The 15,440-nt window shown below is 44.7% G+C and overlaps 1 protein-coding gene across 1 annotated transcript; it reads right to left on the bottom strand.

Annotated features, from left to right (window-relative positions):
- Positions 1-14: 14 nt before the first annotated feature.
- On the bottom strand, positions 15-15,250 carry LOC308276731 (vomeronasal type-2 receptor 116-like; the record flags this gene model as incomplete). The annotated part of the gene is made up of 7 exons (XM_080715571.1): positions 15-382; positions 5,210-6,088; positions 6,565-6,688; positions 7,641-7,868; positions 9,416-10,222; positions 13,547-13,838; positions 15,147-15,250. The coding sequence occupies 7 exons, from the start codon at positions 15,248-15,250 to the stop codon at positions 15-17; spliced, it is 2,802 nt and encodes a 933-aa protein (XP_080571697.1).
- Between the last annotated feature and the right edge of the window lie 190 nt (positions 15,251-15,440).

The following is a 15,440-nucleotide window of genomic DNA, read 5'->3' as shown; positions in this document are numbered from 1 at the left end:
GCGTCCCCCTGTTGTCAGATGTCCTGAACTTGTGCAAAGTGTGCAGACAGGCTTCCCAGCAAAGACACAGGGAGAAGTAAAGGGTGTGCCAAGGGAGTCACGAAGCTGAGACCTGAGCAGTGTTGGCTGAGGTCCCAGCAGCTCTGGCGCCCTGCCATTTCATGTCTCTGCTGCCGTCCCATCCAGGAGCTCAGGGACCCACAGCCCGGGGCTTTGCACCTGTCTCCTCCATCCTGATGAAAACACTTTGCAAAAACATGTTTGTGCCTCGGCTTCTCAATGCCCACCATGATTTCATCATGGTCCAGCAGGGCTCTGAGGACCACAGCAGCCCTGAGTTGCTGAGAGCCCAGAAGTTTAGACTTGGCAACAGTCCACTGCCCTGAGGGACAGGACATGGTGAGCAAGAGTCCCTGTGGCACAATGGTCTTATTCCACCAAATTCTCACTGCAGCTTTGAGTGCTAACTGAATGTGAGTGAAGAGGGGTCACAGGCCCTGGACATGTGATTCAGAGTAGAGTCCGATGATTGTCTCAATAAAAACCTTTACAACACTGTGTTCAAGTCTAAAAATCTAAGGTGAAAACTATATAAATTCAACTAAGTAGAAAATATTGGGAGTAGGGTTTGAGCCCAGGGACATTTCACACTCCCAGCCTTTTTTAGTTTTTACTTGGAAATAACATTTCACTAAGTTGCTGGACTGGCCTCAAACCTGCAATCCTCTGGTCTCAGCCTCCCAGGTACTGGGATGTCAGGTGTTGCTACCATGCTCAGTTCTCTAAGTAATTTTTAGTTAAGAAAGTTAGCATCATGCCTAATATATAATCATTACACAAAAGTGTCCTGTGTCTGAATTGGCAGGTGGCAAAAGAGAAGAAAGTAGATAAAATTTATGTTAAAGTCAAAGGCAACCTTAATAATCACGATGGAATCAGTAACCATCTCAGAAATTGTCTGCAGTTGGGAGTGGTGGCGCACACCTGTCATCTCAGTACCTGGGAGGCTGAGACCAGAGCATCACAGGTTCCAGCATCAGCCACTTAGCCAAGCTCTCAGCAAGTTACTGAGACCTGTAACAAGCCATGAATAAAATACTCAGTGTTTTACCCCATATTCATCTAGTGCTGATGTCTCTTTTTTTCCCAACACTCTTCATGGACAACCTTCAATACATAGTTTAACAATATTTATTTTTTTAAATATAAATATAAATCTCAAAGTCTCATACCAAGGAGGTTAATCGAGGCTGCGAGAGACCATGGGGGTACCAGGCTGGGCGATTTCATATGGAGAGATGTGACTAGGGTGTGGTATCTCTGCCACTGCTACTCCTTCACTGGGTTGGACTGCAAAATATCCGACCCAAGGAGATTATCAAAGCTACTCAAGTCCCCGGGAGTGCAGTACAGGAATTTCTCCTTTAGAAGCTGCAATTACACTCATGGTTATCGTGCGTGCAGTTCTGGAGTGGTGGTGGGGCATGGTGAACTCACTGTTGCTGCTGGCAATATGGCACTGCTGCCATGCCCTTGGCTGTGAGGCTGGTGTATTTCTTTCCTGGTTTTGAGCTCTGTTCTGAGAACCTGAAAGGTGTGATGAGCTTGGCCACTGGAAGTTTTAGACATTCATTGCACTGAAAGAACTGCTGAATTACACCCAAATGATCTGCAGCTGCTCACTTCAGCACCTTGTTTACCTTTCCTCTCTATGCCTGGTGCTGTGAGGGAAGATGGTGCCGGCATGGCTCCGCTGCCGCATTGCAGGCTTGATTTCTGGTCTCTAGTTGTTCTTCTAGTCTTTTTTTTTCTGTCCCTTGTGTTTACATTTTTTATTTCTCTGCTGATGGTGTTTTCTGGTTATGAAAAGCGCTGATTTTGTGGCAACAAAGATCGAGTTTTAGCAGGACTCATAAATGCTGCTTTTCTCGGTTGCCATCTTCCAGGAAGTCCTTATCTTTATTCTGAAATTGGGTCTCAGGGAAGACTGGGATAAGATGCTGAGGCTATCCTCAAACCTGTGATGCTCCAATCTTAGCCTCCCAAAGATCAGGATAACAGGCATGCAACACTGTGCTTGAGTTTTTATTGTTTTTAACTGTAGTGACTAGGATGTACAACCCATTTCTTAGACTCATTTCTCCTTATATAACTGAAATTTTGGACTGAACTTTTAACTAAAAATGTCTTACCTTTAATAAACAACCCCACAGCAGAATATTAAGTTCCTCAGTAAACTTTTATCTATCATATTGCATAACTTAATTATAATGAACTGGAGACCCAAACATAAAATACTAATTCCTAATACTCCTGTGTATCCTAAAAAAGAGCACACTGGAGCATCAGTCACACAACCTATATACCACACAGAAGAAATGGTTGTGAAATCTTGATCATTCCAGGGACAATCAGAATGTAGCTTTTCCTTGTATGTTCTCCTCCTCCAGCAGAGGTCCAGTGTTTTACCCTGACCTGGTCTCCCTGATAAACCTGGCACTAAGTCCTCATGCATATATCGTCTTAAATATCTAAAACAAAAGGACTTCTATGCTGACTGCGTGGACTCAGGTCAGTGGGCTGGGAGATGCTCTCTTCCTGGGAAAGTCTCCCCTGTCCCCTTGTGGTGGGCTCTGCCTTCTGTGGCTCTTCCCAGCCCTGCCCAGTAGATATATAACCACCCCCATCACAACATGCATGGCACTGAGCAAACACATGAAGGTGTTACGGTTGTAATGGCACTGTGGGCTCTTTTCCTCAATTCAAATAGATAAATTGAATTGGGAAATTAAAACTAATAGGTCAGTGCAGCTGCAACAGATTTTTATTACACAGTCAGTAGGAAATAGAAAGGGAAGAGAAGAAAAGCCTTCCCCAAATGGAAGGCTGCCCACCTCTCTGTCCCCAGCTTTTAAATACAGGGTTAGTTTATTTTATTAATTGGGAAGTTATGATAGGTGTTAATAAGGTAATGTGTAGTAACTTATTCCTTGGCAGGTGGTGCCTCTTGTCTCTGGGCAGTGTACCTACTAAGTGCAAAGTTTAATGATCCATCTTTTTGGTATAAGCTCAGCTGTATCATTTGCCCATCAACTCTGGGTGCTTTTAAAAAAAAAGGCCAGGTCACCAAAGAGGAGGTAAACAGAGGCACTTATCTCTTCTATGTATTTCTAAAGCTAAAGCTTAATTGCATCCACATTCTTACTATGGATATCACTGGGACAAAGGGCCAAGGGGAGGGCAGCTCTGCAGTGTACCAGGCCCAGCTGCTGCCTCTCCTTGCCTGAGTGCCTGCCCAGAGCCCAGACTCTGCCTGCTGTTAACTTTTTTTAATCAATACCATAGCAATTTTTTAATACTGGCCAAAGAAGTATCGAGTATGGAATATAAAAGAATTTTCAGAAACTCATAAACAACTTTTTTACACATGCCAGCAAATAGATCAAACAACTTGAGAAACTATGAGTTTAATTTGTTTATTTCTGCCAGCTTATAACTTCAGAAACTTGTCTGGATGGTCAGCACAGGACTCAGACCAGCATATCTGTGCTGCAGTTGATAACAGACCCCTGGTTAGGAACTGTCTCCTCTCCTCTGATGGATGCACATCATCAATATATTTCTGACTTTGACAGGAGTCTCATGGTGTTGGAGGAGCCTGGAGGAACCTGCCAAGATGCTGTACAGTGCCCATGAAGTCCTAGGAAGAGACCTGCCTTCCTACAAGCAGCATGGGCACTTTGCTCACAACACAGCAGCCCGCCTGTGTGCACCACTATCATCCAGCGACCAGTAGGGTCCTGCTCTTGTCCCTCGCTGAGGATCCCCAAAACTCCAAACCATTCTATGAACTTTTGAATCTCCTCTTCAATTCCTGAAATTGATTCATTATTTTCCACCCCGTGTTTATTTGTATCATATTATTTTTCTAATTAATTAAAGTGCTCTGAGTTTATATAATTGTGTGTTGTCCAACACACTTATTTGACCTAAATTGTTAGACTTGCTTGTATGACATGTATAATTTAATGCTCATTTATTGATAATTGGCTTTGTCAAAGCAACAACTTAAACTTCAAACTGAGCCTACTTTCACTTATCAATTCTCGGTTTCTCTGTGCTCCTCTCAGGACACAGCTACCTGGGACCCCACAATTTTATCCCAGAACCAAAGGTCTGGCAAGAAGTGTACCCAGATCCCAGAATAAGATGAAGGAGGAGGCCTTGGCAGACTCTTTACAAAAAGAGGCCAGAGCCACCCGGGCCTCTCCTATGCCTCCTCTCTCCACTCTGCCCACACAAACGTGGCCCTCGCCTCCTGACATAATAAATCCTGATATGATGAAAGCCTCCCATGGCTTCTATGGCATGATGCTCTTGTTCCACGAAACCATAGCTGCCGCATGGGGCACGGGTCCAGGACTCAGAATTCAGTGTGGATGCAAAATAATTGTCTCAGTGAAAACTCAGAGCACAGTGAATAAAAATGAATAAAAATCTAAGGTCAGAACTATAAAAATTCAACTAAATAAAAACTGATGGGACCAAGAGTTGAGCCCAGGGGTGATTCAACCCTTTTTATTTTTCATTTGAAAAAAGCACCTCACTAAGTTGCTGAGATTGACCTGATACTTGTGATCATCCTATCTCAGCCTCCCAAGTACTGGGAAGACAGGTGTGTGCCATCATGGTGGGCTGTCTAAGTAATATTTAGGTAAGGAACAAATAGGTTTTATGCATATTACATAATTCATTAGAGAAAGATGTCCTACTTCTGAATATGCAGGCAGCACAAAAGAAAAAAGTTGATAAAGTTAATGTTACAGTTAGATTCAAAGGAAACCTGAGCAATTTTATGGAATTAGTGATCATCCCAGAAAATCTCTGCAGCCAGATGTGGTGGCAAACACCTGTCATCCCAGTACCTGGGAGGCTGCAACCAGAGCATCACGAGTACCATGACAGCTTCAGCAACTTAGCAAGGCTCTCAGCAACTTACAGAGACCAGTTTCAAAACAAAAAACAAAACTTGGAATGTAGCTCAGAGGTAGAATGCCCCTGGGCTCAATCCTCAGTATCTAGAAAGAGGAGGAAGACAGGAAGACATTACCAAAACTCACAACCAGGCTAGATATTTAAAAAAGAGAGGGAGATTTATGAGAAAAGTCCTCAGAAATCTTATTTCTCCTAGAACTTCTGTCCTTCAGACCTTTAAGAGAGTTCTTCTCAGGTCTTATGAGAATGATGTAGCACTTGGGGGCAAAGATGCAGCCGAGGAGCCCCGCACTAGAGGCCAAGATGGAGAAGACCTCCACGGCCACCATGGCCTTCCCCTTGCTGCTATGGTAGACAGGGAGGAAGGTGACCCAGACACTGCAGAACAGCAGCGTGCTGAAGGTCAGGAACTTGGCTTCGTTGAAGGTGTCAGGCAGGTTCCTGGCCAGGAAAGCCACAGTGAAGCTCCCCATGGCCAGGGCACCCAGGTATCCCAAAACACAGTAGAAGGCAGTGACTGAGCCCTTGTTGCACACAATGAAGATGTGGCCATGTTCAGAGTGTGCATCAGTGTCAATAAAGGGAGGAGAGGTTCCCAGCCAGATCGCACACAGCATCACTTGAATCAGGGAGCAGATGGGGATGATGAAATTAAGAGCCCCTGACACCAGGAGCTGCCTCATCCTTCTCCCAGGACCAGTGGCCTTGAAGGCCAGAACCACAGTAACCGTTTTGGCCAAGACAGTGGAAACAGCCACAGTGAACCCAACTCCAAACGTAATCTGCTGGAGGATGCAGGTCGCCATGTTGGGATGGCCAATGAAGAGCAAAGAGCAGAGGAAACAGAAGGCAAGGGAGATGAGCAGGACGTAGCTGAGAGTGCGGTTGTTGGCCTTGACAATGGCAGAGTCTCTGTGCTTCACAAAGACCCCAAGAACTCCAGCTGTGAGCGCAGAGAAGCCCAGAGCAGCACAGGCCAGAGCCATCCCCAAGGGCTCCTCATAAGCCAGGAATGCCACCAACTTTGGGAGACAGAGACTCTTCTCTGTATTTGGGAACTCATACAGGGGGCACTGGGTACACTGCTCTGCATCTGGAGGGGGAAAATCAGCAGTTAATAGTTATTGATTTGTCCTCTTTGTCACATCTAAGTCCATGGTTACCACTACAATGTTACTGTGAGGACAGGATGCTCGTGATGTTCAAGAGCAACCCCTGAGCTTGGGGTAGCACTTGGGGGCAAAGATGCAGCCGAGGAGCCTTCTCTGAGCTTCTCTATTCTTTCTCTGAGCTGGAGAATACTGAACCCAAGCTCCCAGGGACACTGAGCTCACTGTGGGTCCTGGTGGCTTCTCCTGTGGCTCAGTCATTTCACCAAGTCCCTTTCCACAACCCTGGGTCTTTTCATGACAAGAGGACTGCCATGCTTATAACACTGACCCAGAGCCATCATGGGAAAGCTTTCCTGGTACATGCTCAACTCAGAGGCCAACTTCTTATACCATACAGCACCTCCATCCCTGAGAAATGTGACAGAGATGATTACTGTAGGGTGGCTGTGAAATTTACCTGTTTTATTGGAAATGTGTCCCCCTGGGCATAGAACACAGGTAAAACAGCAGACTGGTCTTCCTTCCTGGGGGATTCTCCTGAATCCTGGGCCACAGCTCTGGCTGCACACAGACTGAGGCATCTGAGGGAAACCAGGTGATGGTTAGAGTGTGCTGTGTTATTATCTACTCTAACAGTAAGTCAGAATCTCTCTCCTCATAAGAAAGAACTTTGATCTGAAATAGAAGGTCATCCCTTGTAACACCAAAGGTCACCATGGGATTCTACAGGGACACCTGATTCAGGCTCCTATGATGAGCTGCTGTCTCTTGTAAGTTATTACCAAATGTTACCATGGCACAGGATCATGTTGGGTTTAGACATCACCAGCCACACACCCAGGCTTCTCTCTTCTTATGTAACCTCCTTTCTGTATGAGATTCTCTGTGATCTTTCAGCCTGTATGCCTGAGAATATTATAGAGTTGCATCTTTGATGGGGATTGTGGACTTCCTCTCTCTCTTTCTCTCTCTCTCTCTCTCTCTCTCTCTCTCTCTCTCTCTCTCTCTCTCTCTCTCTCTCTCTCTTTCTCTCAGTCTTTTTCTATCTATCTCTATATCTATCTCTACATCAAATCTAAAGAGAACCTCAGATTGTGTGACACACCACTTGGTGCTAAGATAAAGAATTCACAATTGGCATCACCTCAGGACTCTTTTTACTTAACTACTTTTGCAGCAATTGGGATTGAACCCAGAGCCTTGAGCAAGCCAGGCAAGAGCTATACCCCTGAGCTTTTCAAGACCTTGTTTGTTTATTTATTTTTTATTTATCAATTCATTTTTACTGTGGTGCTACTGATTGAAGCCAGGGAAAGTCTACAACTGAGCTAGCCCTATTTTATTTTTATGTTTGTGTTTCCTTTTACTTTTGTCTTTGAACAGTTTTGCTATGTTGTTCAGGCTGTCCTGGAACCTGCAATCTTTCTGTATCAACATACCAAGTTACTAGGATTGCACACATGTTCCATCACACCTGGCCCCAACTATACTCATGATCCTCTTTGTTTATTCAATAAGGAAACAGAATCATACCTGTGTGAAGCCAATAGGCCACTCTATGATCTCTTCATTGATGACCAAGCCTTGATGGAGTGGACTCCCAGAGGCAAACTCCCCTACTTTAACCAGCAACCCAAGACCACCAGGGAAATTCACAGCGTTCTGGATATCATACGTGGCCCCGTGGTTTCCTTTCTTGTCTAAGGATATGAGCTGCCCCGCATTGTTGGTAAACTGGAGTTTCTTCAGGAGTGGATGGAGCTGGAGGAGAGGCATTGATGTGGCAATGAGGTGTACATACAAATGGAAGGTGGGAAGCCCTTAATTCCTAGGCAGTCCTTCCTACCTCCCTAGGCTCAATTCCTTCTGGGGAAAGATACTGGTCAGTATGTTTCAATGGTCACCTCTCGTGGCCTCTAGGGAAGGAAGAGCTCTCTCATGGGCACAGAGGTAGAGCCCTGGAGTCCAGGGATTGTAAGATGTGTCAAGAGGGTGGTACTGGCAGAGGATCTGCCACAACCCTGACCAGCAAAGCCTATATGGAGCAGCTTGGAAGCTAATCCTTGAACTTAGTAGGACACAAGTGTGGTGGGGCTTTTTAGAAACTGCATACTGGGGAGGGAAGACTGGTGTGTGCATGTCACACCTCATCAAAACTGAAGGAATTCCGGGTGTGGTGGCATACCTTTGCAGTCCACCTGGACACAGTGACCTCCTTTTCTAAGTAGCAACTTCTCATAAAAACCAAATGGCACATTGAATATTATTATAGGAAAAATAGAAATTAGATGGTAAATGAGACTTTCTGACATTTCTTTTTACATATTTGCCTTTGTATACAAAGTAAACTTATTTAGATATTCCAGAAATCTGAATAGTGGTGTTGATTATTGTTAATGAGTTGATAAATGTATTTCATACACAGACTAAAGATTCAGATCAGTTAGGATTAAAATAGATAATCATCCATCTCAAATCTGGAGGGCAGTCTGAGATGATAGGAAGCATCCATGGTCTCCTACTTAGAAGTGGAGCCAAAAGCTACATTCCAGTTACTTTTATAGGTTTGAGAAAAATAATAATGTCTAAACTGGATGCAATGGCACATTCCTGTCACCAAGTATTTGGGAGGCTGAGACAGGAGGATCTAAGGTTCAATGCCCACCTCAGCCTCTGAGTGAGGCTCTCAAAAACTTTTGAAACCATGTTTCAAAATTAATATAAAAATTGAGAGACATTTAAAAACATTTAAAAGGCTGGGGGTGTTCAGTCTTCGAAAATTATATGGAACGGTAAGATGGAGGAGAAAGAGAAAGCAGAGGAGGAGGCTTAAGAACAATTCATTTTCCAGACTCATAACTTATATGTAATAGTGATATAGAGTAATTGAGCCTCAATTTGTAGAGTCTACTTTCTCGATGCAAAGTACCCAGAATCAGACATGGCACTGAGTCTATGTCTCCCCACATTAGATACATTCTAAAAATCATACAGATTAAAGCAATTTTAATCACCCACTTATTTACAAGTTGTGTTCACATATTGGAAAGCATTTCTTCCTGCAATAGAAAATGCTTTCCTGGATCAGTTTTCTAATTAAATAGTCTGAGATGGAAGCTCCCAGGAGCAGAATTCTCCCCACATGGGTAACAGTTCCAACTACACCTAGAGCCAGTGTGAAGGTGCCTATGTTCCTTCTTGCTGGATCCTGCTAATCTAAGATGAAAACACAGTCATGATGCCCCTCACTATGGTTCCGCAGGTACCAGCAGGTGCTCAGCCCTTGCCTGCTCATGGAGAAGCCTTACCTGCCATGGAGGGGGCCTGGGATGCTCTGCATCCTCTGTAGATCCCTGTGCTATTCTCTCAACAAGCACCTCATGGAGGACGTGGGCCACGGCATACACACCATTATAGAGGAAATAACTGGAGTCAGATAAGGTCATCATGTCGATATCTCCTGTCAAAGACTCCAAGGAGGTATTTGGTCCACACTCAAAAATTTTCCCACATGATGGCCCAGTGTGTGAGCAGTTAAAATGGGAAGTCCAATATTTACTGAAGATAAAATCATCTGGGTACTGAGAAGGGTTGACAGTCTTCAGAAAGTTTTGGAAGCCAGGGATTTCTCGCTTGTGTTCTGAAAATGAGAAGCTTCCATGGAAAGAATTGAGTATATGCATCATCTCTAACACAGTGATGTCCCACTTGTCTGCCATGATCCACACCTTCCCTGTGGTGAGAAAGAAAGATGCCATGAGGTCCACTATGATGAGACTCTCTGCTTCTCCGTAGAGTATATGCACGTTTGCAGGTGGAATGCTGAGCCTCCTCAGGGCAGAGGGGACACTTGTTGTATATGCTTTCTTAAGGGCAGGGAGCCTTTCTGTTAAGGCCACACAGATATCTTTCTTCACCATTTCCACATTCAGAGCCTGAAGGAACTGTTCTCCTTTCAAGTCATCAGATATGAAGATCGCCACCCAAGTCCAGCCAAAATGTAGCAGTAATGACACCATTGCATGGACCAGAGAGCTGTCCTCCGGGGCCATCTGGTAGAGTGATGGGAACTGGTCTTTGTCACTTAGCATGGGATCAAAACGTCCATACGTGACCTGAGCAAGCAAACAAAATATGATTGATTCTGAGTTTATTGGGCCTTGGGGTTGTCTGCCTGAGAAAGGAATTAGATATCTGTACATTACAGGGCTAATCAGACAAGCAAAGTTACACACATCAGTGACCTCTGGTTGTGAGGCTCAGACAGGAGGATGGCACATTGGAGACCAGCACCAGCAAATTGTCAAGGCCCTGTTTCAAAGAAAAAAATGAGCCAGGTTTGGGGGCACACATTTGTAATTGCAACACTTCGGAGTCTGAGATAGGAGCATCACATTTCTCAGACAGCCTCAACTATGTAGTGAAACCCTCTGCAACTCAGTGAGACCATGATTCTAAACAAAGAATAAAAAATAAATTTGGGGGTATAGTTTGTAGGTAGAATGCTACTTAGTTCAATCTCCAATGCCAAAAAAATAACAAAAAATGCAGTTTCTCTTTCCTGGAATAGAATCTCCCCAAGACAAATTAGAGAAAGAGAGAAAGGGAGAGGGAGAGGAAAAGAAAGAAAGAGAGAGAGAGAGAGAGAGAGAGAGAGAGAGAGAGAGAGAGAGAGGAGAGAGAGAGAAATTCAACTGAATAAAAAAAAATACTTTAAATACTTTTGAGTGGAGGGGAAGACCTATAGACCTTATGTGTTAGCTCATTGTGGGCATAGAAAACACTATGTCTGAGTGTTCTTACCTGTAAAAAGGGAAGAGGACACACACTGACATACAATCATTATCCCTGTACTTGGTTGACTGAGAAAGGAGGATCACAGGTTCTCAGTCAGCCTCTGCAACTTAGTTAGGCTCTGATTCAAAATAAAAATATAATGTGTCTTGGTGTGTTACTTAGAAGGAGAATGCCCCTGGTTTTGGTGCACAGTACCACAATTTAAAAAGGCAAACAAATGGAAGGGCAAAATCTGTAACTGCTTCAACCTCCTGCATGGGAATGAGGAGGTATGGCATCTGAGTTTCTTGGGCCTTGGGGTTGTCTTTCCTGAGAAAGGAATTAGACAATTCTTTCCATTACAGGGCTATTCAGCCAGGCAAAGTTGCACACATCAGTGACCTCTGTGGTTGTGGGGCTCAGACAGGGGGATTGCACATTGGAACCAGCATCAGCAAATTAGGAAGGCCCTGTTTCAAAGAAAAAATGAGCCAGGTGTGGTGGCACACATTTGGTGGCACACATTTGTAATTACAACACTTGGGAGGCTGAGACAGGAGGATCGTGGTACTCAGACAGCATCAACTAGTTAGGGAGGCCCTCTGCAACTCAGTGAGACCTTGTTTTAAAATAAAGAATAAAAAGTAAACTTGGGGGTATAGTTTGAAGGTAGACTGCTTCTGAGTTCAGTCTCTAGTGCCCCCCCCCCAAAAAAATAACAAAAGTGGAGGTTCTCTGTCCTGGAATAGAATCTCCCCGGGTTCAAATCAGAGAAAGAGAAAAAGGGAAAGGGAGAGGGAGAAGGAAAAGTAGAAGGAGAGAAAGCGAGAGCAAGAGAGAGAGAGAGACAGAAGAGAGAGAGAGAGAGAGAGAGAGTTCAACTGAATAAAATACTTTCGAGTGGAGGGGAAGACCTATCGACCCTATCTGTTTGTTCGTTGTGGGCACAGAGAACACTGTATATCTGAGTGTTCTTACCTTTAAAAAGTGAAGAGGACACACACTGACAATCAATCATAATCCCTGTACTTGGTTGACTGAGAAAGTGGATCGCAGGTTCTCAGTCAGCCTCTGCAACTTAGTTAGGCTCTGAATCAAAATTAAAATAAAATGTGTTGGTGTGTTACTTAGAAGGAGAATGCCCCTGGTTTGGTGCACAGTACCACAATTTAAAAAGGCAAACAAATAGAAAGGCGAAATCTGCAACTGCTTCAACCTCCTGACTGGGAATGAGGAGGTATGGCATGGGGTGCAGCGCTGAGGTAGCAGGTTGTATTTTGCTCTTGTGGAACAGAGTCAGCACCAGCGACCCATGCTGCCTGTGCACACCAATTATAAAATGATTTCTTACTACAATGACCTCCTGGTAGTCTGGACTTCATTTATGAACACAAGGACTGAGTTCGTCTAGAGGATTACTTCCATTTACACTCTCTGGTTTTCTCAAACTTACTTCTCCCTGAACACAATGCTGCTAAGCTACTGCCTGTATTTGGCAGTGACACCATCCTGAGTGTTAGAAGTGTCTCCAGAGCTTCCTGCAAAGAAGCAGTGACGTGGGTATGTCTGATTCCTCACCTCTGTCATCATTCTGACCAAAGTACCTGATGAACACAGCTGAGATGAGGAAAGGTCTGCTAGGTTCACAGATTTATAAGTTCTGGAGTTGCCATTCCTCTATCCATGATCAGATGTCTCCAAGTCAGAGACTTTGGTGATAAGACATGGCAGAGGGACAGAAATCACAGCTCATGGCAGGGGAAAGCATCAAGTGAGATGGGAGATCCAGGAACAGACACAGTTCCCAAGACTAGGCCCAGAACCACCTCATCCAGTTATATCTCACTTCTACAGCTGGCTGGTTCTGTAACAGTGAATTCCAAATCACATATATATTAGGGGGAATGTCACTAGGTGGGCTCTCAAGAGATAGTCTTGGATGAACGGGAGTTAGGCAGGCTGGACAGAGTTTGTGTGCAAGCGCCAGTACACATGTCTCTGAGCCTCTGCTCTCCTTGGAATCCTTAGAGGCAGAATGGACAATATTATTGCCCCAAATGCCAGACAGATGCCCAGGGGCTGCTCTCACCACACCTGACATTCTCTGGTGGAGGTGTCTGAAGTTGTCAAGTCCTGTGTGGACAATCCCTATGCTGTGAACGTTCCTAGGAGGCTCACAGGATTGAGCTGTCGAGAGTCAATCTTCCCAGTTTGTGGAAGACAAATACATTGTTGAGACTTATTTATTTATTTATTTATTTGCATTGGGGATTGAGCTCAAGGGCATTCTACCTCTCAGCTACATTCCCAAAAATGGAGCATTTTTCATTTGGAAACAGAATCTCCCTGAGTTGCCTTAGCGTCTCATTATTTTGCTGAGCCTGGTCTCCAATCTGTGGTCCTGCTCCCACAGCCTCCCAAGTACTGGGATCACAGGTGAGCTTCATGTCCTGCTCACATAGATGCTTAATAGCCAGAGCTCCTTCTTCATCTTTCTCCTCACACTAATGATAGTCTCAAGAGTTTGGGAATTCACTGAGACCCAATCACCTGAAGCCTCATGAGTGATAAACACTCAAATTCCACTTTGTCTCGATCACACATTAGGAACAAACACTAGGGGAAATCTGCACATTTCTTTACAAAATTCTTGGCCAACTTACCTGAGGGGTTCTGTAGAGCTGCAACACGGCTCCAATCTCAGCTGAAAACGTTGGCGAGGTCCCAGCAATGGCGGCAACAGGACTGTACTTGCTCTTGCACACGTAGTTGGGGAGAATCACGTCACCACCCGACAGCCACCTCAGAGTGTCACGAAGGGTCCTGTGTTCACTGGAGTAGACATTGTAAAGCTGAAACCCCAAGGTCAGGTTGGGGAGCAGGTGTGGGTCCCTGTTGATCTCCTTGATGGTGAAGTAAAAGGCCAGCACGTGTTGGTATTTCTTCCAAAGCCACCTGGACAGAGGAGCAGCATCAGAGAGAAGGTGAGGTCAGGAGGTTCATGGCTGTGTCCTGAGCCAGCATCACCACCAGACAGGCTAGATCCAGGAGGCAATGCAGAGGTGGCCCTGGCCTTTGGACCCTGTGTGAGTAAGGTTCCCAGGGCTCAGGATGATCTTGAAATGGCTCTTGGATTTTGAGAAGAAAACTGTGTCCTTAACATTGAGAAATTTGTGAGACAAATGGAGTGGGCTGAGGTGGAGATGTGCTGGATGCTATTGCTATCAACTGGACCACTTTGCTGAAGTTTCTATAAATTTGAAGTGCATTGATGAGTACAACAGGAGCAGGAAGTTGTTAGGGAAATGAGTGAATGTGGCTCACACCATTCTTCATAAACCCTCTTGTTTTATGATGCTGAGGATTGAACCCAAGCAGAACCTAGGCTTTCTACTGTTGAGCCACACCCTCTCCACATAATAGTTTTTTCTTGAAAATAGGTCTCGGTAGAGTACCAAGAGTTTCACTAAGTTTCTGAGACCTGCATTGAACCTGTGATTTTTCTGTCTCTGTCTCCCAAATGCTGAGATGATAGCCATGAGCCAAGAAGCCAGCTCAGACAAACCTTTTCTCCTTTTCCTTTTAGAGCAGAACCAAGCCACAAGCAGTGCTGGTTCTCCCTGTGTTCAGGAATCCTTAGCCAGCCTCTGCCCTGCCTGCTGACCAAAGCTTTGGGAACAGTTTACCCTTTCTCAGGTTTCCCAGAGGAATTCTGAGCAGCTCATGTGGTACAGAGCAACTATAATCTAATCCACAGACACTTAAGAGAGCTAGCCAGTCATAATGTTTTTCTTCAATCATGAACACATTATTCAGGACCTACAATTAATTTTTCTAGGTATCAACATTTTCTCTTTGTGTTCCAAACATTTTATTTTTCCTGTGGCACTGGAGATTGAGCCTAGGGGCTTTCTACTTGTAAAAAAAACACCCCAGCACTATTAGCAGTAACCCAGCATGGAGGAAAAGCTTGTAATTGCAGTTTGGGGGAGGCTAAGACAGGAGGATCGTGGCTTGCAGACAGCCCTGGTTTCTTAAGGAGGCCCTCTGCAACACTGTGAGACCCTGTTTCTAAATAAAGAATTAAAAATAGAACTGGGGTGTAGCTCAGAGGAAGAATGCCCCTGGATCCAATCCCAAGTGCCAAAAAAGAAGACATTAAACACACAGAAATTGGCACAGCCATGGCCAAGCATAGCACTGGTTGAGAGTGGAACTTATATAGCAGGTTCCCTGCCCTTTGATTTTATTAAAGAAGATTACCAGTTCATGGAGGACTCCTGTGTTGCATAGTAAAGTTGGGAAAAGAGCCCCAGCACCAGGTCTCCTTCTTTCTGGATATTAGGCCTCCAGTATTTCCAACACATCGTGAAAGCATCTTCCTTGGAGGATGAGGACGTGTGCAAGAGATGCAGAATCAGGAAGAAGAGAGACCGAGAGAAGGACATCTCAAGCTCCCCTATATATGGACAGTGCTGCTTTCAGTCTGATCTGCTCAGGTGAGGAGCAGGATCCAGGTGTCGTCTGTGCGGACACAATGGCATCTCGTTGTTGCCA

This window comes from Muscardinus avellanarius (assembly GCF_963383645.1).
Source record: "Muscardinus avellanarius genome assembly, chromosome: 18".
Classification (NCBI taxonomy): Eukaryota; Metazoa; Chordata; class Mammalia; order Rodentia; family Gliridae; genus Muscardinus; species Muscardinus avellanarius.
The sequence above is the reverse complement of the archived record's forward strand: the minus strand, read 5'-3'. Positions and strand labels throughout refer to the sequence as shown.